The following is a 26,601-nucleotide window of genomic DNA, read 5'->3' as shown; positions in this document are numbered from 1 at the left end:
GATTGGTAATTTAGCAAGCAAACAGTATGCTCTCTTTTCAAGCATCTGTATTCTTGCATTTGGTATTTGAAAATAGTTAGAAAATAAAGCTATTCCCTGAAGTATGAGTATTTTTTCTAATTAACTGTTTTTATTCTGATTAAGAATCTGCTCTGAATGAATTCCTCTAGTCAGTGATAACTCCAATTTCAATAAGAGATAGAAGAAAAGGCTGGGCTTTAATAAATTTGCATTTGTGAGGTACCTAAGGATTCCAGATTGTCAGAAAACAAGACTAAAGATGGAGCCCTCAAACCAAAGTTTATCATCCCTCAATATTCCCTGGAGCTGGACATGAACTTTGGCGCTTCAGAGGACAGCCCCAGGGGCAGTTACTGCTGATGGGTCACTGAGAGGAGATGAGTAAGCCTTTCTATTAAAAAAATCTGTTACATATGCTGCTGTATGGTCACAGCTTACTGTAAACTTTAGGTCCTCAAGGAACCCATTTAGAAAGGTTAGGGCGAAGGAAGCTGCTAACTTATAACAATAAACATTATGGGTTTTAAATTAAGAGAGACTAAGTGGGTTGACATGGAACAACAGACTGGCTCCAAATAGGAAAAGGAGTATGTCAAGGCTGTATATTGTCACCCTGCTTATTTAACTTATATGCAGAATACATCATGAGAAATGCTGGGCTGGAAGAAGCACAAGCTGGAAGCAAGATTTCCAGGAGAAATATCAATAACCTCAGATATGCCCATGACACCACCCTTATGGCAGAAAGTGAAGAGGAACTTAAAAGCCTCTTGATGAAAGTGAAAGTGGAGAGTGAAAAAGTTGGCTTAAAGCTCAACATTCAGAAAACAAAGATCATGGCATCTGGTCCCATCACTTCATGGGAAATAGATGGGGAAACAGTGGAAACAGTGTCAGACTTTATTTTTCTGGGCTCCAAAATCACTGCAAATGGTGATTGCAGCCATGAAATTAAAAGACGCTTACTCCTTGGAAGGAAAGTTATGACCAACCTAGATAGCATATTGAAAAGCAGAGACATTACTTTGCCAATGAAAGTCTGTCTAGTCAAGGCTATGGTTTTTCCAGCAGTCATGTATGGATGTGAGAGTTGGACTGTGAAGAAAGCTGAGTGCTGAAGAATTGATGCTTTTGAACTGTGGTGTTGGAGAAGACTCTTGAGAGTGCCTTGGACTGCAAGGAGATCCAACCAGTCCATTCTGAAGGAGATTAGCCCTGGGATTTCTTTGGAAGGAATGATGCTAAAGCTGAAATTGCAGTACTTTGGCCACCTCATGCTAAGAGTTGACTCATCGGGAAAGACTCTGATGCTGGGAGGGACTGGGGACAGGAGGAGAAGGGGATGACAGAGGATGAGATGGCTGGATGGCATCACTGACTCGATGGACATGAGTCTGAGTGAACTCCGGGAGTTGGTGATGGACAGGGAGGCCTGGCGTGCTATAATTCGTGGGGTCGCAAGGAGTAGGACACGACTGAATGACTGAACTGAACTGAAGTGGTTTGATTGTTGTTGTTCTGTCACTAAGTCGTGTCCAATTTTGCAACCTTGTGGACTGTGGCATACCAGGCTTCCCTGTCCCTCACTATCTTTCACAGTTGGCTCAAATTGATGTCCATTGAGTCAGTGATGCTATCTAACCATCTCATCCTCTGTCGCCCCCTTCTCCTTTTGCTTTCAATCTTTCCCAGCATCAGGGTCTTTTCCAGTGAGTCAACTCTTCATATATGGTGGCCAAAGTATTGGAGCTTCAGCATTAGTCCTTCCAATGAATATTCAGGGTTGATTTCCTTTAGGATTGACTGGTTTGATGTCTTTGCAGTCCAAGGGACTCTCAAGAGTCTTTCTTCAGCAACACAATTTGAAAGAATCAGTTTTTCAAGCCTAGCCTTCTTTACGGTCCAACTCTCATATCTGTACATGACTACTGGAAAAAGCATAGCTTTGACTAGACGGATCTTTGTCAGCAAGGTGATGTCTCCATTTTTTAATATTGTTTATGTTTGTCATAGCTTTCCTTCCCAGGAGCAAGATTCTTTTAGTGTCAAGGCTGCAGCCACTGTCTGAAGAAATTTTGGAGACCAAGAAAATAAATCTGCCACAATAAAATCTGTTTTTCCCTCCTATTTGCCATGAAGTGATGGGACCGGATGCCATGATCTTAGTTTTTTGAATGCTGAACTTCAGGCCAGCTTTTTCACTCTATTCTTTCACCCTCATCAAGAGGCTCTTTAGTTCCTCTTCACTTTTGGCCATTAGAGTGGTATCATCTGCTTATCTGAGGTTGTTGATATTTCTCCTGGAAATCTTGATTCCAGCTTGTGATGCATCCAGGCTGGCTTTTCGCATGATGTACTCTGCATGTAAGTTGAATAAGCAGCCTTGATGTACTCCTTTCCCAATTTTGAACCAGTCCATTGTTCCATGTCCAGTTCTAACTATTGCTTCTTGATCTGCATACAGGTTTCTTGGGAGACAGATTAAGTGGTCTGGTATGCCCATCTCTTTAAGAATTTTCCACAGTTTGCTGTGAACCATAAATTAATGTTAACTACAAATATATTCTCAGGACACTGGATACTTTCAACATAATCATATAGAAAATGTAGCTTTCCAAGTCCATTCTCTATAAATGTCCATTCTCTATAAATTTTTGCATGCCTAATGCTAATCTACTTCAAAAATACTACCAACACTAACTTCTATTATGAGTTATGATATTGTCCTTATTATGAGATGCTTAATGAGAAGCATATGATCTGGATACTTTCTTTGCTCCAAAAATCTTTTTAGACATCTACCAATATGTAACCTGCCAATCAGAAAAAAAGATGTTTAGATTCTATTCTGCATGAAGCTCTGTAATAGAGGCCTTGGGTCATTGACAAAGGAAATAAGCTCTTTGATTCTCCTTGTTTATATTCTCAGTTATCCTTAAGACAGAGGAATTGGTTGAACAGTGCTCAGCCAATCAATTGACATTTGTTTGAAAGTAGCTAATAATAAATATTTAATTGAAAACCAATTATAAATTGAATACCAAGGGAATGAAATGGATCACTTCAGGAAAGAATAAATTCAATCAGGGTGATTTTTATCTGCAATGTTTCACTGAGAAGATTAGAGACAGTGATGCAGATCTGGTAGCCTGGGGTTTGAAGGAGGCTGGAAGAGTAAATCTTCCCCCAAAGCCCCAAGGGGAGTTTCCGTTGTCTATTCAGTGACCTGGTAGCTCAGCTGGTAAAGAATCCACCTGCAATGCGGGAGACCCTGGTTTGATTTCTGGGTTGGGAAGATCCGCTGGAGAAGCAATAGGCTACCCACTCCAGTATTCTTGGGTTTCCCTTGTGGCTCAGCTAGTAAAGAATCCACCTGCAAGGGGGGAGCCCTGGGTTTGATCCGTTGGTTGGGAAGATCCTCTGGAGAAGGGAACAGCTTCCCACTCCAGTATTCTGGTCTGGAGAATTCCATGGACTGTATAGTCCATGGGGTCGCAAAGAGTTGGACACAACTGAACTTCACTTCACCCTATTCAGTGACCTGTGATTCCACCATTCTTGGCTTATCTCTGTGGTATGAGGTAGTATTTCTCTACCTAGGGGCAACTGGTAACATGAATTCCAAAGGAATAATCTAAAGTTTCATCTAAGATAAACCTGAAGGAGTACACAGTGGTTAATTTCATGATTTCACATTTTATGATTCCAATTTTGTGCTTCACCCACTTAATTCACGCCTCTAAAAGCAAGGAACAGCCTTCACTTAGTGTTTATTCTTTATCCTTTGTGGCAGCTAAGAAAAATCAAAGCCTCATCTCTTCAGATTCTACTCACATCTACCTACATTTTTGTTACCACCCACTTTCCAATCCAAATAAATATAACTTATCCTTTCTTATTATATGTTTTTCTCACCTAATGAAAAAACTTCGGTGTTTTGGGGAAGGCAGTGAGAAGGCTGTGTGCTCCTAAATGATCCAGAAGGGATGTGTGTGTGTGTGTGAGAGAGAGAAGGAAATACCAAGAAGAAATTTTTATCAATAAGATGAAAGAAGACCAATAGTCGAATGAAGGATATAGTGGATTAAAGCATTAAAAAATGTTACAGATAAAGAAAGCACAGCATGAGTAACAAAACAAAGGAAACTCCCACATGACATATTTGGAAAATGCTTCTAACTGGGTTAATTCATGATTTTAGGGGAAAACAAATCAGTTTTTAACTGCCTAACAATAACCACAACAAAAAGCTCTTTCATGCACCTCCTTTGAAAATGTATTTAGATGCGAAAAGATTGCTTTTTATGGCTGTCCTGCTTGTTTAAAATGTATCCATCTAGTTTTACCAAACTCCACTGTAACGAAAGGGCCTTCAATCTCTTCTCACAGCAATGGAAAGTGCTTTGAAAATTTATATCGGTTTCAGGTACATCTGAGTTTCAAGCATATATCCAAAGGTCAAAGTACAGAGAAATGAAATATGAAGGACAGAGCATCTGCTTGTAAAGGACATGACAGATAAGTCAGCCAGGGAATAAAAGTAATCTAACTGCATTTGGCAGAACTTTTCCAGGGACACCTCGTGGTTGAGGAGGATGCCTGACCGCAGTCATCATCCTTGTGGGGCTGGAGGACAGGATCTCTCCCCAGGCGGAGGGTTAACCTCCCGACACATCACTCGCAGTAAACGGGGTTATCACAGCTCACCAAATCTCCTCCAGAAAAACTGCCTCAGACTGAAAGTAAATAAACAGCCCCTATCTCTGTTGTCGTTGTTGGGAGCTATGGCAGACATCTTAAAGAATTTCTTTTCAATAAATATTTTTCTTTCATGATCCACTAATATTTTTCTTTCATGATCCACTTTCATGATCATCAGAATAGTTCTATTGGAAGAAAGTGCTCTATTTCTCAGGAGCTTTATATGTATCTCTTTCCAGCCCAGGGTGATTTCTCCAAATGCACTGATGGGGGAATGTCAAGGGCAGTGACATCAGGACTGAGGCTTTCTGAGATGAGGAGCGGGCCTGCTGCCTTCATGCTCACTGACACACATCTCAGAAGGAAGGCATTGCTCCTGAAGCTCTTCTAAACACTAATAAAGATGTATTTTCTAAATGACACAAAACATGGGAATATACATACCACTGGGCCAGGATCGCCTTTGGGGCCCTGTAAGAAAAATGTGAGAAGTCACCTTGAAAACAATGACTGAAGCAAAATCACAAACTATGAAGAATTTTTGTCCAATTTGCTTTAATACATGTAAAAATATGTGCAAGCCTTGCTTTGCTACCGTTTGGATTTGAAGCATAAGATGACGAAATCTAACTTGATAGAACTCCCATGATGGCGATCGCCTGGACGTTGATTTAATTCTCAGATTTCCAAAATGTGACATCTCTACGCATAATGCAATTCTTCTTTATTTTGTGTACAATCTTATTATTATTGGTTTCATTTATTTCCTCCCGCAGAACATTTTGGTTATATTTCTAATGCATAATTTTCAGTGACCTTAGGATGTCTTTTTGTTGTGTATATGTGACTGTTCAGTGAAAATAGGCTTCATGATAAACAACTATACTCACAGGGGGGCCGGGGGGCCCTGGGTAACTGGGAGCGTTCACACCTCCCTTCAAAAGAGAAAGAAAAAGGTGAGAGAATTTGTAGTAACCTGGAACCATAAAGTGACTTTACATAATTAGAAAAGTAAATACCTGGATTTTATATAAACTGCTCATTCCATTCCCTTCATTGAATGGTACACCCTTGAGGAGAAATGAGATACGGAATTATTCTTTTACGTTAACAGTGAGAGTCTCTAACTTTGTTGTTTTACCAAATGATATTTTTCCTATTCTATTTTAGAAACTGAGCTTAATGCTATCAGTAAAAATAACAGTGTTTCCATTTTTGGTTTTTCTAAAGCAAATGTAGAGGAAAAAATCCCAAAGGCATGCGAGCTCCACCTGGAGCACACACACACACTGTCTGCAGGACTGTGATGAATGTACTGATTTGACAGATGACACACTAATGTATTCAGAGGAAAATATTATTTGCTCATTAAAATTCAGTTTCTGAATTGCCTATTTATGCTAACTGTTTACAGCCTGCTGACCTGCAGGCCATAATACAGGAGTGCTGATGAAGATGTGAATAGGGAACAATTTGGCTACTGAAAGGTAATTTTTTCCCACAGTCTTTTCATACTGAATAGAAAATTAAGAGAAACAGGGGATACGATTTTATACACAACCCTGTGTGGATGTACTACAAAATTATATACTTTACAACAATAGGGAATAGAAACTTCCTAATAAAATTGATCTGTGAATCAAGTCCCAGGCTAACACTTTAAAGAGAACTCATTTGAGAGGCTTTCATAGTCATATATTTTAGCATTCAGGAAAAATTTGCACATGAAAATTTTAGTTCAGATCTTTTAGCCTTTTTTTTTTTAAAAAAAAAAATCCCCATAGAATCAATAACTTGCATTTTCCTTTACTGTGATTTCCACATTTTAGCTGCAAAACTGAAGGTCCTTCATTGCCCTGCTTTTGGACCATGGTAGCCAGCAGTGCTCAGGGCACGTGACCTGCGTGCATCCTGCAAACACTTGTGAAGGAAGGAAAAAAGCTTTGTTCATTTATTCCTTTAGTTCTTCACTCATCCATTTGACAATTCAATTCAGCAGTTTGACAAATGCTGAATGTCTACTGTATATAGTCCTGGAGGGCAAAGGATACTTTTGTCTGAGATTTCTAGGGCCAGGGTGGGAGGGTTCCCAGGAGAGACAGCATTTAATTTGTTTTGAAGAATAAATAGCTATGGAGAATCCAGGTGGGAGGAGGAAGGGCGATTTCTTAAGTCCATTGTAAAATACAGGTCCCCTTTGTGGGCTCCTGTTGCAGTTTGCTGTGCTGTCCACTAGGGAGGGAGTGCATTTTAGTGTTTGAGCCTCAGGTGCTGTCTGCCCTGCTTCCGTGTCAAGGGAGAAGGTAAGTAAAATGAAGAGCAGGTTTAGGAAAACAGATGCTGATGTCTTCACTGAAGTGTGCAAAGCACACAGACAAGCAACCTATCTTTGTTGTCTTTGGAATCTCAAGAAACTTACCAATGGAGAAAGCTAAGACATAAATCGGCACAACAACATACACTTCCTTTCTTTTGCTTTTTGGTGAAGACGGTATTTCAGGTGATGACTTGGGCCATTTCAGGGAGTTACCCAGTTTTCCTGGATGTTTCCCTTGTATATAAGAGGTGCACATGTTATTAAACTTTCGATTATTTTTCTCCAAAAAAAGTCACAGATGACTTCTGCCCGCTTTGGGTGAGTTTGGCTTCTTAAACTCTCCCTCTGAGGCCAATGGGAAGGAACATTTGGCGAGATGGAAGCTGAGATGCTGTTCAAGCGAGACCCCACTTGAGGGCAGACTTGCTCCAGGGAGAGGCACCTGTCTTCTCCCCAGCCTCCTGACAACATCTGTCTCAGCCCTGAGGAGAACACTGATGGCCCTTGTACATTTCATTCACTAAGCGCTGTATAAATAGAGTTTCCTAGCATCTCAGGCATCATGGATAGTAATAAACACACACAGCACAACACAATTTTTCTATCATCTCACAATGCTGGAAGGGATCTCTTTATGGCCCCTCTATTTTCCATGAATGAGGCTCATTGAGGTTAAATGACTTTTCGAGCATCCCCTCGGCAGGAAGTGGTGAGTCAGGCACCCCCAGGTGAACTGAGCCCACAGCAGGGAGGCCCACAGTATGCAAACCTGAGTGCTGTGCCTCAGGGCTGAGCTCACAGGGAGTCAGAGCTCCCCAAGCCATACTGGCTGCCATTCAAATTCATACATAAAACTCAGACGACTTTTATCCTTGAAGTCCAACACCTTTACAAAAGGCTTCCCCCCCACTTTTTCCATTATGATATGTTTATTGCAGGATACTGAATATAGTTCCTTGTGCTAGACAATAGGACTTTACTGCTTATAAAAAGCCTCAAGGAGAAGCATGCATTTATGTTTTAAACATGAAACGACTCACAGGTGGTCCGGGCGGTCCAGGTCTCCCAGGGGGCCCCTCACTGCCCTGCGAAGGGTAGACAGACCAACATCAGTGACAGACGTTTCTACCCCAGGTTTATGAACCAGACATTCTGAAACTGATATGACTTGTCATTTTGTCAGCCTTGCAAAGTCTTATTCAGCTCGGCTTTTTTCTTCACCTGGGGAATTACTAGCCCACAGGAAAGTTAAACGTCTTTTCCCACAGGCATTCAGATAGATCTTCAACGTTTGACCCCCATGGACAAAGCTTATTTTCAGATGGAGCCAGGCAACCAGGCGATGAGGTCCTGGGCTTTGAGCGCAACTGGGGGAACTCTCCCCACCTCGGGGTGCAAAGCAGACTTCCTGCAAGTGGGGATGGCTCAGGGACTCGGCTCTCTGGGGCAGATCCTCACCCCACCACCTTCATCTTTGGGGAACCAGAGGGGGCATCCACATACTTTAACTAAAGTGGAAAATAACAATCTGAGTTGTGTCTGCAGGGGGAGAAACCTCTCTCACTACCCAAGTTAATGTCAGGCGTGTCCCCTTGAGCAGAGGTGACCGAGGGACAGTGCTATTTAAAGGAAACATTCTATACAACATAAACAGCCTCAGACATTCTGCTTCCAGGCAAGGCAGACTGAAAACGACATCTTTGAAAAATGAATTCAAGCTGAAACTTGAAACTTGGGATTTGACTTATATTTTTATAAAACATAGGCTGGTTACTAGTCCATGATAAGCAGAGGCACGATACTCCCTTTGGTGTCTTTAACCAGTTCTTCCTGTAACTGCTTTTTTTTTTTTTTTTTTTTAAAGAATAGCCTCTAACAATCTCCTAGTCTCTTGATTATCAGGGGCAATGGCAAGAAATGGTTAATTAAAGAAGAATCAGAGAGTAAATTCTTACTTATCATGCTCAAGAATTTTGAGGGATTTTAGTCCATTTTCATAAATTTGATGGGTTTCATTTCAATCTCCCCATTTTTTTCATTATAAACCAAATAGTCATATAAACCTCCTGATTGTGTCTTTATCAATAAAGACCAACTGTAAAGATTTTCTTGCCATGTATCTCCCTGAGGCTGAGTAACAATGAGTGTACTGCATGTTTCTCTCTAAGACAAATCAGGTCCTGCAGGCTGCCGGCAGAGCCCTTCAGAGAATTATGTCATGGTTCTCCTGAACTGCAAGAGGACAACAAACAAGGAAAACATGTGCCTACTGAAAGGACTTTTTTTTTTCTGGCACAATTTTCATTCTCGACTGTGGCCCAAAGCTCATCTCTGTGTGGAATTCCCATTAACCTCAAAAGGCAAATCTCCAACAGAATAATTTCCATCAAGAACATGGAGAAAAGGCTGGTGGGGCTGGGCAAACTCCCTAGGATGCTATCAGAGAAAAATGTGTGAGACTGTCTAGAATATGCACACGGTCGCTTTTCAATTTGGGGGAGGGGGATTCCTCTGCTCTTTGATGCCATTATGCCCATTGTGGGCATTTCGGGGTACGAGCCACTGAAGCGGCTCATGGATTCCTGATTCTTAAATTTCTCGAATCTGAATAGTTAGTCCACGTGACTCAGGTGCTGGCTCTATCACACTGTGGTGGGCGGTGGTGGGGGGCTTCAGATATTAAATCGGGTACCGTGTGAACTTCCTGCTGAGACCCCTCTTTTGCTGCCCTTCCCTGCTGACTCATTGACTGGACTCCCCATGAAGCAAGCTGTGATGGTTCTTTAGAGGACTTCCCCTATGACTCTCAAAGGATGAAACTTGCAGATTTCCTCAGCAAGCCCATCAGTTACTGGAATCCTGATGCTGAGAGCTGTGAGCTGTTGGGAGCCTTGGCACCTGTGGCTGGATGCCCCGATACTACCCACCTTCCTACTATCGTCAGGAGGTGGCTCTCGCCCTGTCCTTCACACAGTGGATGCCCAGGACCTAGTATACAGCCTGGAGCTGGCATGTGGTACCCACATTCTATTCATCCTTTTCCCTGGGAGCATATCTCTTGTATTCAGACCAATTTCGGGACCTCTGTCCTTCCAAGCCCCCTTCCCTGACACCTGTCCTACTTTGAAGCTTTGCTTGATTTTCCAGACTTTCTCTAAAAGTGGTCTTACCTTGCATCCACCCCAAACCCTAGTTTGGACAGTAAGTGAGATTTTCCCTCTGTACCTTGTCACCCTTTGTTCCCATGGGGCCAGGGTGTCCCGTTCTTCCTAATAAGCCCTGTAAAACACAAAACTAAGTTTGTTACCGAAACAACAAGAAAAGCCAAGCATGTTGGAAGTTGGTTGCTCAAACTGATACATTTTGAAGGTCATTTGATCATAATTAAATCAGTCCTATAAGCATATATTTCTTCAGGCTGATACTGCAGCTGTATCCTGCTGATAAGCCCTTGGAAGGAAAAAATTTGTATTTGTGGTCGCTTTTTCACCTTGGCCAACCACATTTAATGACCTTAATTGGAACCTTTTAATACATTTAAAAATTTAGCCTTGCTGTTTAAATGGCAATTTACATAACATTATGCCTTCCAAAATGAGCTATAATTTTGGTAGTGATCAACATTTTAATACTTCATAGAGCAGAATTAACAAGGTGCATATTGAGTTATGCGATCTGCATTTTACCAATGGAAAACAAAATTTAATTTAAAATCTTTTTTGAGAACAGTTAGCTATAATTTCCATGATTCCTTTCACAATTTTTGCTCTTAACTTTTAATTTTAGCCTACAATTTAAACTCAGCTTTGTTCAATATAACTGCGGTGAAAGCATGAACGGTAAAATTTTCATTATGGCAAATCCATGATTCAAAACATTAAGGATCATGATTACATTCCTACATACCATTTGCATAGGAACTCTAAGGAGAGGAGGATTGCAAAAATTGAGGCTTGAATAGGATTGCTAGATTTAACAAATAAAAATACAATATTTGGGATAAACATGCTATGAAACCATTTATTTATATGAAATTAAAATTTAACCTTAGATCCAATATTTTAACCAGCAACCCTAGTTTTGCACTCTGCTTTATGGAGAGATTGGGTTTAACAGGTGGGAAAAGAAAAGAGATTTCTGTTTTAAGAAAACAGAATACCTAAAGACACAAAGAATGTGATACTGTGTTTGAGGGACAGTGAAAAAAGGTGCCAACTAAAGCAGAGCATATTTTAATTCATAAAGTTGAATAAAATGAAATTGAATCTGATAATCCCTGACCCATTTTTTTCTTTTCCATCCAGAGAATGAATTCTTAGTTTATGGTGCTTAACATGTAAGGTGTAACCATCTGAGTATCCCAAAGGTCAATGCCAAAAAATTATAACTAAAAGAGATAATGTTCTCTTCTATATCCAACTTCTATTCAAATTGGCTTGCTTAATCACAGACAAGTCTCCACAACCCCTAGCAGCCTCAGGTAACACTAACAAAAATCCGAGACATCAGATGCTACTTTTCCAGGCAATGCTTGAAAAATTTACATGGAGGAATGGAGAACAAAAAAGCAAGGAGGAGTATTAGTTCATGGCATCATCTCAGCAGACACGAGTTGTGAGTGAAACAGTTGTAGCAAATACTTACAGGCGGTCCTGTAGGGCCAGGAGCACCTGGAAGGCCTGGAATTCCTTGAAGACCCTAGAAGAGAGAGTTCCTGCCATAAAATCTGTTATCTCATTGGAAACAAAGCATTTAGCTCAGCAAATATTTTGACTATTGAAAACAAAACATCTATGTTGGCTAATCAAGAAACAAGGTGTTTGTCATGTGCAAAGACCCACTTTCTAAGAATAAGGATGTTGAGCTAAAATGCTGTGGCATGCATGGCATCTGTAATGAACATAATTTAATGTGTTTGATGATTCATTGAATATTTTTGATCTCACATTTCACATATCCTCAGAATCATCAATAACATCTTTGAGAAGCCGGCACTGCTAAAGCATGAAAATACAAATTTCAGAGGAGCAGAATGCCATCAAAGAAATACATGATTACATGAACACTTCATTCAACTAGTGGAACAATGGAATCTGTGTTATGATATATTTAGTTTAGCTGGCCAGTTCATTTTGAGAAATTTGGCTCATCAGTGAATTTAAATTTGGAATCCTTTAGTGGCTTAAGCATAAAAGTGAACACAAAGCCTCTCTTGCTCTGTCTTAGATTTGTAGCATCATGCTAGTTACACTGGATACATTTATATATTCAAGGAAGAATTGCAAAGATTAACTGATAATTTATGTAATTGATTTGCTCCTTTATCAGATACGTCAGCAACAGAATATTATATTTAAATAAGCTCAAAATATGAACTATTTCACTATTAAAATAATATTTCAAAAGCTATTGAATAGTATAGAAAAAGGGAAAGTTACAAAATGTTACATAGGGTAAGGTCCAAATTATTAAAAAAATTAGAAATGCAGTTCCTGAGAGATGAGACTGATGGAGGCTCATAATGTCTTATCTGGAAACTTTATATCAGATGTGTTTCAGAGTACTGAATTTTCAGATTTGTTTTATAGGAAACACATGTGCTTATACTGGTATTACATAATACTCCCAGTGGCACTTAAGGCAGCACCCACTAACGAACACGCAATAATTTCTATTGCAAAACACATGATATTCTCACCAAATGGGCTACATAGATTGGCTCCATTTGACGTCAGGTCACATTTTTCTGCCGAAGAAATTTAATCCAAACTTGGGAAAAATTTCTCAGGTTTTCAGAGGCATTTGAGCTTTGGAATTGTGGATCCGAGATTGTGGACCACAATAGGACTTTTTTTTTTTTTTTTTAAACTTTACATAATTGTATTAGTTTTGCCAAATATCAAAATGAATCCACCACAGGTATACATGTTACCAACAGTCTGAGAAGCACAAATTGGAGTAACTTTTACTCTTTTTGTATATTTCTCAGATTTTCCATAAGAAACTCAGATGACTTCTTTGATGAGAAAAATATACTTTAAAATACCCATTTATTATCTCAGATAACCATATGATGTATCAAGTTCTATTTTGAATGGTTCCACTTCTTCAGGATTCAATTTTCTTTACTAAGTAATCCTTTTATAGTGCCAAATCATTCATTGTTATCGTACGTTCCCTTTCTTTCTACTGTGATGAAATACACATGTGGTTGCTGCTGCTGCTGCTGTCGCTTCAGTCGTGTCCGACTCTGTGACCCCATAGATGGAAGCCCACCAGGCTCCCCCGTCCCTGGGATTCTCTAGGCAAGAACACTGGAGTGGGCCGCCATTTTCTTCTCCAATGCGTGAAAGGGAAAAGTGAAAGTGAAGTCACTCAGTTGTGTCCGACTCTTAGCGACCCCATGGACTGCAGCCTACCAGGCTCCGCTGTCCATGGGATTTTCCAGGCAAGAGTACTGGAGTGGGGTGCCATTGCCTTCTCCAACACATGTGGTACACATTGTAAATATCAGACACAGTGACCATGGTAGAATTGCTACATAGTTAATTGCTACATAGCTGTTTATGGAAGCCCTAGAAGAGCAGGGTTGCACAGGGTCAGGGTTCACTGCATTACTGGGATCAAGGATCAAGCTCTACGGAATATGTCCATCTAATGCCTAATGGGATCATATATTCCTTCAGGTTTTTCATGTGATAGGAGGGGAAGAAATGCTGGAAGAAAAGCAGCAGCACTTCTTGGGAGTGCTGAAATGCCTCCTGTAATAAGAGTCTTGGGTAGAACCTTAGGCACACTTGTGTTAAAGAATGTGGATCTAAACTTTCTTCAAGATGGGTTCGTCCTCAGTGGCAATGCTCTGTGTGTGTGTGTGTGCATGCACACGTGTATGCATCTGCGGGTGGTACACATTAGCATGCTGTTTCGACTCTTTTTATTCCCCCACTATTAACTTGTTTATGGGGTTATAAGTGAAAAGGAAAAAAAAATTCCTTTGGGAATGGACCTCTAAGTATCTAGAGATTATAAATGGTATACCACAAACTGCTTTATCTCAAAATAGCCACATTTTCATAAAATTCTCTCTATATGTACATGTATAAGATATGTATGTTCTTATGTATTCTTCTTTTTGCTACTTTTAGTCTCAAGACTGAATCAGTCTAGAGATGCTGAGTCTTTAGGTAGTCTAATTTATAAGCTTGGGACTCATTAACCTTTGATGACCACATTAAACTTTAAAATAAACCTCAGTCCATAAATAAAAAAATCATTCTCAGCAGTCTTTCTCTGAACAAGCTGAAATTCTGTACTAAGGGTAAAAGTTACTGTGGATGTATAAAGGGCAAGAAGATAATTTTAGAAGACAAGAACGTCATTAAAGAAGACAAATACATATTAAAGAGTAAGACAGTCAATTTAGCATATTGTACCAAACTAAAATACAAATTAAAATTTATTGCATAGATAGTCAAGGATCATTAGAACTAAGTTCTTTCCCTGTTCTAATATTTTGATTTTACCATTCATAGCTCAGTTGCTATCAAGAATATTTATTTTTCCACTGCTGCAATTTATGGCTGAAGATATTCTGCAAGTCCCACTTATTGATTATTATTCTAAAATACTGTAAAAAAGACCTGCATTCCAAGCAAGAATCCCCTCTGACTGTAAGAGGTGAGTCTGTGCCCTATCAGTGTCTGCCAGTTTGTTACCTTGAGCTGTGACAAAGCATCTGTAACGACTGGACAGAGGGCAATGTCCCCTTTGTAAAAGCAAGAACAACAGGGAACTCTTCTCTTTAAGTTTCCAAATGGACTATGATCATTATTAAATAGTAATTGGGAATTCCTCAAAGAGACAGTGTGATGTCATTCTATATCTTTTCCAGTAAGGGTAGGACAGACATCTTAGGTCTTGTAATTAGATATTGGTGGTGGTGGTTTAGTTGCTAAGTCATGTCCAACTCTTGCGACCCCCATGGACTGTTATGTGTGTATTAAAATAGGATAATTTCTTGGCCAGTTGGCAATATATATGTTCTTGGGCAAAGTTTCATTTACTTAAACAAATCAACAAATCAACAAATTAAAATTTCAGGGAGTATCTGAGTCCAAGAAGACAAGATAATATTCAGTATTTCCCATCTGTCAGAGAGAAACAAACTGCATTGACCCATACCTTCCGAAAGGCCCAACTGAGTTGTATATTACCTCAGGTGTATTCATACTTTTCATGTGATGTGAAGAAACAATGAAAAACAATCTCCTTATGAACTAGCTGGAATTGAATGTCTAAGAGTCTTGTGCAAGATCTGTGTACCCTGTGTTAAAGAAATCCACAAGTTGTACTTAAGGAAAAGCACACTAAAATAGTGGAGGAATTAAGGAGGGGTTCAGTTCACTGCAGAATCAATAAAAGTTAACTTCTAATAAATTTAATTTAGAGTCACTTATAAAAAAAACCCGAATTCCAATTATTTCCTGATCTTTTTGCTATTACTTTCTCAATTGCCTTTAAAGCCTACTTCTTGAACCTAGGCAGTTAAAAGCTGTTAGACTATTAAAATCAGATACTATGCTTGTACTTTAGTGCAACTTTCTGTGGAGCATGAAGATGCAAAAGCTCAATAACTCTTCCTTATTTCGAAAATAAAATGCCTTTACTCTTTTATTTATGGATGAAAATAAATGTATTTCTTTGCTCCTCAATTTTTAACTTGGAAAAAAACAAGCCAATCCTTACTGTCTTCTTGAATAGAATCAACATTAATTAAAAACAATAACATGGTAATTTATAATGTGAAATACATAACTCCAGCTCAAAAATACATCTACTTTATATTGTCATGATTTTCTACACTAACATCAAGGTTAATATATGCCAGATGGCTTACCCACTTTCATTAAGAATTATTAGTATCAAAACTGTTTAAACTAACAACAATTCATCATCCTAATTGGTTTTTCTAAGAGTTAATGTGAATTATGCAGGAAAGAATGCTATCCTGAGATCGGCATGGCTGAGAGTCAGAAAATTATATCACCATCTCAAAAGCACATTTGACTTTGAACCTTAGTGGGAGGGTGAGCAGATGATTAAAAGCAGTCCAGGCAGACCCTTTTGATGTGTGTGTGTGTGTGTGTGTGTGTTTTCCTCCCATGAGTTTGAAAGTTGAGCAGAGATACAGACAGACCAAGGTCATGGAAATTGAGTCACGTTAAGGCAGAGGACCAGGAAGTTCTACTGAGTTCTGGAGCTGCCCTTAGCCCTAGGCTGGTTGCTAACTAGCCCTTCAATTCTATGAGCTCCTTTAGGATTCTTTTCAGTAAGTTTCCTCTTTCCTCTTGCTTTTGTCTTGAGAGACCTAGAATTTTTACCTCCTGCATGAAAACATATCAATTAACTGATATGTTAACTTTGTGCTTAAATTTCCTTGTCCCAAAAACTGGACCACTGACAACAAACATCAACATATTATTTAAAATGTGCTAACATTTGGGAAAAAACACTGTTTTTGTTTTTATTTGTTTAGCATCAGACATGAACTATAGGGAAACTGATGTCCTTTTGTTGTGTCCTGTGTATGAAGGCTCAGTGGGAGGATTCCATGGTCAGAGGAGTCTGTTACCTCATCACCTTTCTCCCCAGGCACGCCAGGGTAGCCCCGCTCGCCTTTGCTCCCCTAGAAAGACAATACATTTAGTTAGTATGCTCAGTCATTTTGTCATCTTTGGAAAAATGAAAATATCCTTCTAAGGACACTTGGGGCCTGTCATTTGGACAGAATTGGGAAACAAATACATGACATATGCAAACGGCTTTTCCAAGATATTTTTAGAAAAGGTACTGTATTTTAAAATGGATTTTTTTTTTAACCCCAAACTGAAGGCTGCACAGAAGAGAGATTTCCCTACCTTTGGTCCTTCTCTGCCTGGGATTCCTGGAGGACCCCGTGGCCCTAGATCGCCCTAGAGGACAGAGCAGTCGCAGGTAAGTGAAGGCACCATGCGGGACTTCCAGGGTCCCCTGGTCCACACTCAAGCCTCGCCTTCTTACCTTCCGGGCTGCAGAATCAAACTTTCCGGGCTCACCAGCACCTGATTCTTCTCCTTTGTTGCTTTTCAGCCCAGGGACACTGGCTTGGCAGTTGCCACAGAAATTCTAATGAGGATAGAGATAAGATCACTTAGAGATTCATCACAGTAATGTATAAAAGTGAGCTCTGATTGGATTTGAACTTCTATCTGAACCTTTGTGAGAGCTGAATGACGGCCACTGCTATGTCATTCTATAATTTAATTGGTTAGAATGACTACTTTTGGGGGGGCAAAAACTATCTTAAAAGATAAACTCAGTGCACTCTCCTCATTGTCCAGTGGTTAAGACTCCATGCTGCCAATGCAGGGGTCGCAGGTCTGATACCTGGTCGGGGAACTAAGATCCCACATGTCTCATGGTGTGGCCAAAAAAAAAAAAAGATAAACTCATAATTCAAGGATGTAGAGTTCCAAATGCTTAGCAGCATGTTAAAAAAGAGGTGGCAATAAAGTTTGGAATAATCAGCAAGATCACAGAGCTCATACAACCAAGAGCATAAATCCTTAAAAAAGAAAGAAAAAAAGAGAAAGCTGTGAAGACAGGATTTTTCCTTCTGAGAGCCCAATCAGTTGGAAACCTATACACAGCTTTCTAACATTTTGTTAGTTGAAGCACTCATGTGGGAAATAAATACTTGAGTGACTTGGACTTGACTTCTAAGTCAAATCCAAGTGCAGATAGGAAATCTAAGTGGAATTACCTTTCCGTCCCCTTCTCTGTAATCTTTAGCTGATCTGGAAAGGCTTGAATTTAGATGTCTGAGCTCACAAGATAAAAGTTCTTATCATGTAAAGCTCTACAGAGGCTTATTTTTAAATACATTGTTATAAACATATGATCAGGAAAGGCATAAAATAGGGATCACTGAGTGGGGGAGATAGTTTAAATTTAACAATTGACCAAAGGTAAGACAATAGAAGCCTCTATTCTTTCATCCTTTTAACCAAGTGGAAAAATCTTTAAACATGAAGTGGGAACTAAAATTTGCCATTGATGAGAAATTGACAAGAAAGTCCATATTATTCAAGTCCAATATTTTGACCCAGTGCATATGAGGACAAGTTTGATTTCCAAACATATGCTCCATGGAAGACTAATTTTGTATGGTATTGAAAAGGTTCTGAGGCAATTTGCCTAAAAAATGCTGGATTAGAACAATTCTCTTTACGGTAGTCCTTCTTAGTGCTGGAAAACATTAGAAGGAGTTGGAGTGTGCAAAGTTTCCCAAACCAATTTGACCACCAGGATCATTTCATTTAGTTAATGTGCTGGTAAGGAGTTAAGAAACACATACCTAATTGTAGGACAACACCTATTAAATCTGAAAAACTATGAAGGTAGCAAGATGCTTAAGGATTTAGGAGAACCAAAAAGCTTTCCCTGTTTCAAAAAGTATAAAGAAGGTGAATTACTGTATCTGTAGACTTTGGAAATAAATAGTAACATTTTAGAATGGATTATTCAATTGATTTTTTAAAAACTGAAGTATAGTTGATTTACAATGCTGTGTTAATTTCAGGTACATAGCAAAGTGATTCAGTTATATATAGATATATATCTTTTCAGATTCTTTCCCACTGTATTGCTGCTGCTAAGTCGCTTCAGTCATGTCCGACTCTGTGTGACCTGGTGGACAGCAGCCCACCAGACTCCTCTGTCCACAGGATTCTCCAGGCAAGAATACTGGAGTGGGTTGCCTTTTCCTTCTCCAGGGCTAAATACTAGGAATATAAAATAAATCACACATATATACATATTGCCCATGTGAAAGTGAAAGTCACTCAGTTGTATCCAACTCTTTGCAACTCCATGGACTATACAGTCCATGGAATTCTCCAGGCCAAACTGGAGTGGGTAGCCTTTCCCTTCTCCAGGGGATCTTCCCAACCCAGGGATTGAACCCAGGTCTCCTGCATTGCAGGTGGATTCTTTACCAGCTGAGCCACCAGGGAAGCCCTGTAGCCCATGTGTGTGTATATAAATATACTGTCCATTCATACATTGACAGATACTGCACATGAAGTTAAGTGGAATGTAAAGGGTTCAATCTTAACATTCCACAAAGAAACAGGCAAATACATATCCTACATATGTTCCATTATCATCCTCCCCCATCTGTTTTACAAATAAAATAAAGGGAAGTATTACAGAAAAAAATGGCAGTGAGATTAATTCCCTAGCAGGTGGATAATAGGTAGAGATTATTTTTATTTAGTAGAGTCACAGGTGTTAGGGTAATTGTCAGCTTTGGAATTTTGTAAGGCACTTTGTAAAATCCCATGACATAAAACTCAGCCTTCAAACTGGCTGTTTCTTGAGCAGCTTTTCCTTCTGGACTGGCCAGGGCAGATACTGTGAGGAGGACTGGGTTTCACAGTGGAGAGCCCAGGGGGTGGTGACCACCATTAAGAGAGAGCTCACTCCAGGGAGAAAACAGTCCGCTCAGGGTGTTAATGGCACTCTTCCTCTCATAGGTCACTTCAGAACTACCCACTCACCTCAGAACTCACAGCTCACCTCAGAACTACCCACTCACCTGAGAACTCACAGCTCACCTCAGAACTACCCACTCACCTCAGAACTCACAGCTCACCTCAGAACTATCCACTCACCTCAGAACTCACAGCTCACCTCAGAACTATCCACTCACCTCAGAACTCACAGCTCACCTCAGAACTACCCACTCACCTCAGAACTCACAGCTCACCTCAGAACTATCCACTCACCTCAGAATTCACAGCTCACCTCAGAACTACCCACTCACCTGAGAACTCACAGCTCACCTCAGAACTACCCACTCACCTCAGAACTACCCACTCACCTCAGAACTCACAGCTCACCTCAGAACTACCCACTCACCTCAGAACTCACAGCTCACCTCAGAACTATCCACTCACCTCAGAACTCACAGCTCACCTCAGAACTACCCACTCACCTCAGAACTCACAGCTCACCTCAGAACTACCCACTCCTCCCTGCGCCCTGGCTCCCCACCCCTCTAGTCCCAATATGAGAGGCCAGTAAAGAAGAGAGTCAGGGGATTAGTACCAATGGCACAAGATACAGATGGATCCATGTTCCTTTTTCTGTCTGAAAGATGCTCTACCGTTAAAAAAAAAAAAAATGGAATTTTAGTTCAGGCTAACTCAACCTCTGGTAAAGATTTCCTTTCTGATTTTTTTTCTGGAAATTAGCACACAATTTCTTACACGGCAACAGAATACCTTGAATAAGGCCCCGATATCTCCCAAGAGAGGAAGTGCAATCTGTGGATAAGAAGAAAAAACCAAATACAGGTATTTAGACATATACAGGCACTTATAATACAAACATACAACAAATGTATGCCCTCAAAATGCTGAGCTGCTGAGATTTCTCATCATAAAGCTTCTAAGAGCCTCCCATTGCCATCACGATGGTTGGCTAACATGAGGCTTCCTCTTCAGAAACAAATACAGGACACTAACAGAGTTCATAACCATTTTTGAGAAATAGAGAAATACCATTTCTTTACCATGAACACGGAAACACACATCGTTTCAATTCTGAGTCATGCCGGGCAACCGTCATGCCAGCCTTAACATATTATTGGTTTTAAATTATACATAAAGACAAATCATTTGTTAAAAGGAAACCATTCCTCTGCCAAGCAAATCATCAGTCTGTTGAGAAATATGGAAAGTACAGGATGTTTCTCTTAAAGCTGTTCTTCACTGAATTCAAAAGAGCCAATAGGTGGCTTAGGTGATAGGCAAAATAAGACACTGGGAGACTCAGGCAGAATCTCCCTCGTGTCTTAAAATGTCCTTTCAGAGAGACACCATAAATCCCAATAACGCTTTAGACTCCCAGACAATACATACATGATTCACTACATTGGGGAGTTAAAGGCCAAAATACCTCGCTGCACATAGCTTATAAAGGCATGTAAGCCCTGCACAGTGTGAGAAGCAGAAGGATTTGTGAGACTTAGAACTGAGAGGCTAGATTTGGATTTTATTATACAAAATTCTTAATACGATGTCATGTACCATATGGCTTCTTAAATTATAACTGCCGATTCTGAGGCTATTTAAAGGGATTTCACTGTCACTCAAAGCAAAGTTTAACCTAAAATAAAACTTTGGACACACATTTAGTGCCTAAACCCATTTTGAAAGAGCCTACTCAAGGCAGTTTTGTAATTTAATCATTTCAGCATTTTTAAAGCCACAGAATCAATAGATATGTACCGTATTGTGGGAAACTTATCCACAAACATTCATTTAGAAAAATGAAATTCATTTAGTCACTAGCACTAGAAAGAACAGAATCTGTGGCTATGTATTTTAACTCAGTTTTCCATGAGATTGAGACATATGCCAAGGTTCAATTTGGGGCAAAATTGTACAACTGAATTATGCCCTCATGAAATAAGTATTCACCACACACACAACAATGCTGATGTAGCTTGAATTTTTTTCCCCTTTAGAAAATAATGGGGATAAACAAAATCACCAAGCAGTCACTGAGCATTCTAATTGGTTTGGACAGCAAAACTTGCTTGGTAGGCTGTTTGGCTTCTGGGTGCATTAAAGATACATAAATCAGGCACAGTCTGTCAACATACCGGGTCACCTGGGGGGCCTGGCAGACCTGGCTTTCCATCCCTCCCTGGAGCTCCCTGAAAACAGAAACATCATGTTCAAATCTTTGCACCTTGGCATAAGAGCAGATTAAAACAGGTTTGGGGGAGAGGGGAAGTGGGTAAACATTGTTCTTACATCATTCCCTGGGGTCCCTGGAGTTCCTGGCAACCCAGGGAGACCTCGAGGACCCTGCAAAAGGGCAAAAATAGATACTTATAAGGACAGTCCTTTAGTAATTACCCCCCAGGTCAGCAAAGTGGATTTGCGGTGCCAAATAGCTTGGTTAAGTAGCTTACCTGAATCCCTGGCTCTCCAGCTGGTCCTTGGGAGCCCTGAGTAGAAGGAGATTCAATGATCATAATTCTGCTGGGAATGTCCATAAATTATCCACAAGGGAAAAAGGAACAGATACTGTCATGTACTTAGTGGAGCAGCGGGGCTCGCCACCACACACACCCTGAAAACTCTCTGCAAAGTTGGCTAAGAGTTCTGGGTGGCAGATAGACCCCTGACCAAATGCAGTGCTGGAGGTACCACCATGACTGCGCTTGGATGCCCAGGACGTTCGTCTTGGCCCTGCCATGGTTCCTGCACACTCATGAGTGTATAAACACCACACCTGAGTTCTGTCTGTCAGACACTGACCGCCCACAGGGTAACCAGCTCAGGCTTCCTTCCTTCCTGCTTTTTACTGTGAGTCGTTTCCCTGAAGAAATTGCCAGAACCGATTTTCAGTGATAGGAGTAGGAAATAAAACTTCAATCAATTATTCTTTTCTGTGTTAGAAAACTGGAATTTGGGGGAAACTAAAATGGGATAGAAGATTATCGGTGAACCTAACGATGACAGATCCTTCCCTACTTCATGACTGTGGGCCTCTGGCTGAGGAAGTGACTGACTACCTGGGTAAGCAACGAGCTGGGGTCCTAGTACCTGACTTCACTACCTGCTTGCTGCCTTCTCTCTTCTTACTTTGAAATAAATATTCATATTGTCAAAGCTACTTTTTTGCTTCCTTGCTATTTATTCTGTGTGTTTAAGTTATTTTTGGTTTGTTGGTTTATTATTTTTTTCTTGCTTCAACCTCCTTCACTCCCCTAATAATTTCCTAAACTACTTTTTTACTTTAACTTCCCATCTCCAGTGGTCTTTACCTTCTCGCCTCGGAAAATCAAACAGCAGTCAAACACAGTACAACCATTCACTATTTACATCTTCTTTTACCTCTCAGGATAATTTCATTTCAAGGCCAATCCCCAAATTAATGTCATTAGAATAACCATTTATCTCACTTTTCTTGCGTAAAAATCTTTTATGTTTTTTCATAGTAAATATAAAGTTTTATCTCTTACTGCTATTTAGTCCACAAGCATACATACAATGGTCATTATTACCCTTATGGCTATTATTTGTCTTAACTATCACAAACAATTTTTATTACCTCTTCTCTAAAATAATACATAGAGATTTTTGATATCTCATTTATATGCACTCCATTAAAATTAAGTTTTCATTTTATTCTAATTGAAAACAGACAGTAATATACAATAACCTAATACTGGGGCATTCTCATAATCTTGTAAACATGAGTTTGTTCCTTTTAATATATAGAATGGAGGATTAAAGGGTTAAGTCCACGTTTTATAATTCAGAAAATCAGTGTATGTGTGATTAGCATCTGTAAGTCAATAAACAGTGGCTACCTTCTGTGTTAGGATGTAACTACAAGGCCCATTAATTCTTGCCCTCTGACTAGCATTTTTTTGTATTTCTTCCTCTGACCATTTCATTCTTTTCTATTATGCATATATGTCACAAGATCTTATTTCACAATAGCGGGTCAACCGGGTTTCACGAACTTGATTGAATTTCACTTACAGTTCGGCCAGGAATCCCTATCCCTGGGGGGCCTATGTCCCCTGGCGAGCCTTGGACACCTGGAAGTCCTCTTTCGCCCTGTGCAATGAGATGCTTCTATTAGTGAGAGGTTCAAGGGACAGGAATTTTCTAGGCACATTTTGCAAATTATTAATTCTTTAAAAATTATCTTTGATATTTTACCTTTGGCCCTCGTGGACCAGGTGCCCCAGGACTTCCATCTAATCCCTAAAGAAAGAAAAGAAAATGAGGTTAATATATTTTCTTTTTCTAAAAAGTTTACTTACACTTAAGAAGTTATAACTCAAAAATATTTCATTGCTCCTCATCTTTTTTGCATAAACCTTTTTTTGTAAAAGAATACACATTTTACTAGGTTATAAATTTTGTATAGTTACTTTAAAATATAAGATGTTTTCATCTTTAAAATGAGGCATCTGATATTGAGAACTTTATTATTATTATATAAAAGGTCAAAGGGGATGAGGAAAAAAAGGCACATGAAATAAGCATATGGTTTAGATTTTCCATAAAATGTCCTGGGATTAGCCCAAGCCACAAGGACTTTTTTTTTTAATAGACGACGTGCCACATATGCAGAGCCTCTAGAAGGGAAATTTCAAGCAGTTTGTTTAAGACTGTCCAAGGAAGGTTCATGTTTTAAAACTAGCATACTTTACTAGGCTTCTTCGATCCCTAAAGAAGATTCAGGGGGTGGGGTAGGGCTATAAATCTTCCAAAATTGTATGTAAAATGGTATGTGTATGTGCAATGTCTTCAGAAGAGAGGCCTTTGTATCAAATTTCCAAAAAGATTAGACCTCTGATCTAAAGAATAAGATGAATGCTTCTTTTTTCTGCAGACCTAAACTTATTGCTATACCTGTGATCAGAAACAGGGAGTACACAAACAGTGATTCATCAACTTTCAAAGGAAATATCAGCAAAAAGGTTACCACTTACTGGTTCCCCTGGCAGGCTTTTTCCTGGAGGACCAGCCTCACCTTTTGGACCTGGAAGTCCAGGAGGGCCTGTAATCCCACCTGGGTCTCCCTGAGGAAACAAGGTAAGATGCTCACTTCACAGCTCAGGTTCACGGTGGGCGGTGTGGCAGCAACCATACTTTAAATTGTCATCACAGTCAGTCACACTGCATTCTCTCATTCACTCATTTCACAATGTGTACTGAGTGCCCAATCCACACAGACACTGTTGTCTTAAGTGCACTTGGATCTTGTGGAGAGCTATGTTTATGGTCTCCTGAAATGTATGTAAGTGAATAGATAGATGCACAGAAGGGAAAATCTATTCGTCATGTAATTTTTACATTTTCTTTAAGTCATTCTCAAGGAATGGTTCCATATTAATATACTATTTCCAACATGTCATGAGATTGAGACTTCTTAGGTCTATACCTGTGCTGTCTATAACTATAGCTGAGCATGAAGCAGACTTTCCAAGTTCTGAGATCTTCATCTCCAAAGCGGTTCCTTTTGTCACATTGTGTTTCAGAGCCAGCACCCGGCTGCCACAGTGAACCACCCCAGAGAAGCCATTCCTGCAGAGTCCACGTGAACTCCTATCCCCTGTGCAACATCAGCTGCCGTGTCCTGTCCTTTCACTCCTCCAAAGTCCTTATGATCCCGTCTCATCCTCATCCTCAGCTACTTAACATGCAGAGTGAATGAAACAGAAGCGATACCTTTTCTCCTTTATTGCCTTGTTTGCCTGGGATCCCGTGTTCTCCTGGTAACCCCTAGAAAATTCAGAATTAAAGGGCAAGAGCAATTAGAACATTTCTTATTGTAAAAACATTCTGTCTCTGAGTCTTTGTCAGGAGAACTAAATTTTAACATATGGGAATGTGCTGATTTTGGTCTCCTGGAGAGAGAAAAACATTAATGAAAGTATGTGGCTTATTGTTTCAAGTGAGGAAACCTGGATGTAATGGAAAAAAAAATAAATAAGGGAGAACTGAACCAAATGCCCATCCGTATTACTGCCCCAAACAGGATAAACAGAAAATATACTTTTACTTTGACTTGGCAACAGAGGCATTTTCTCTTTTTATTTTGTTCTCTTTTTTAGCCTAGGCCCTATCACATAACCTCATTTCTTATATACCCTGTGGTTCCACCTGTGCCACCAGCATTTTGTTCTTTTCTTGTAAGATCTCTCCATTAGGCTCACCTGCAATGGTTCACTAAATGGCTCGGGGGCGCACCAAAAAGTTTTGCTCCATGAACTGAATGTTCAATGTACCAAATGACCAAATGTGCTGAAAGATGAAACCTTGGAGGCTCAGCCTGGGAGCATTGATAATAAAGCAAGATGTCAAGGGGCTGCTCCTAAAATGATGGGAAAAGGAGAGATTCTAACAGTTTCACAGAGCATAATCAAATTGCCAGATAGAGGTCAGTGCCCAAGAAGCATTTTCCTTGTTTTGCTCAAGTGAGGACTGATGGAGAGGTTTTGACTCCCAAGATGTCAGAAGGCCAGGGAATTTGTTCAAGGGACACAAACATCAGAGATGGGATATAAAAGTGAATTTACTCAATCAAAAAAATAGCAGAGTACCCATTCTTATTCTTTTCAGGTGCAGAAGGAACGTTCTCCAGCTCAATCACATGCTAGGCCACAAAACAAGTCCAAATAAACATGAGAGTAGAAATTGTATCAAGCATTGTTTCTAACCCAAATGGTATGAAATTAGAAATCAATTACAGGAATAAAAATGGGATAAACACAAAAACATGGAGACTAAACAACATGCTATACAAAACCAGGATGAAAATGAAGAAATCAAAAGGAAATCAGAAAACACATCAAGACAAATAAAAATGGAAACACTACTTTCCCAAATCTATGGGGTACAGCAAAAGCAGTTCTAAGAGGAAAGTTTGTAGTGATACAAGCCTAACTTGAGAAACAAGAAAAATGTCTCAGATAAAAAACT

General features: G+C 39.8%; 1 protein-coding gene across 2 annotated transcripts in view; it reads right to left on the bottom strand.

Moving 5' to 3' along the window:
• The window catches only part of COL19A1 (collagen type XIX alpha 1 chain), a 445,397-nt gene that overhangs the window by 45,341 nt on the left and 373,455 nt on the right, over window positions 1–26,601 (bottom strand). For both annotated transcript variants that reach the window (XM_027550856.1, XM_027550857.1), the window contains 17 exons: window positions 25,348–25,401; window positions 24,609–24,698; window positions 23,830–23,874; window positions 23,647–23,724; window positions 22,065–22,100; window positions 21,904–21,957; window positions 21,750–21,803; window positions 20,365–20,406; window positions 17,099–17,203; window positions 16,957–17,010; window positions 16,671–16,724; window positions 11,684–11,737; window positions 10,265–10,318; window positions 8,080–8,124; window positions 5,742–5,792; window positions 5,613–5,657; window positions 5,167–5,193 (listed from right to left, as the gene is read on the bottom strand). In XM_027550856.1, coding sequence (XP_027406657.1) covers window positions 5,167–5,193; window positions 5,613–5,657; window positions 5,742–5,792; window positions 8,080–8,124; window positions 10,265–10,318; window positions 11,684–11,737; window positions 16,671–16,724; window positions 16,957–17,010; window positions 17,099–17,203; window positions 20,365–20,406; window positions 21,750–21,803; window positions 21,904–21,957; window positions 22,065–22,100; window positions 23,647–23,724; window positions 23,830–23,874; window positions 24,609–24,698; window positions 25,348–25,401 — 942 coding nt within the window. The remainder of the gene's footprint in view (window positions 1–5,166; window positions 5,194–5,612; window positions 5,658–5,741; window positions 5,793–8,079; window positions 8,125–10,264; window positions 10,319–11,683; window positions 11,738–16,670; window positions 16,725–16,956; window positions 17,011–17,098; window positions 17,204–20,364; window positions 20,407–21,749; window positions 21,804–21,903; window positions 21,958–22,064; window positions 22,101–23,646; window positions 23,725–23,829; window positions 23,875–24,608; window positions 24,699–25,347; window positions 25,402–26,601) is intronic.

The sequence above is a fragment of the Bos indicus x Bos taurus genome, chromosome 9, assembly GCF_003369695.1.
Source record: "Bos indicus x Bos taurus breed Angus x Brahman F1 hybrid chromosome 9, Bos_hybrid_MaternalHap_v2.0, whole genome shotgun sequence".
NCBI lineage: Eukaryota > Metazoa > Chordata > Mammalia > Artiodactyla > Bovidae > Bos > Bos indicus x Bos taurus.
Note: the sequence above shows the minus strand (reverse complement) of the source record. Positions and strands in the feature narration are given on the sequence as shown.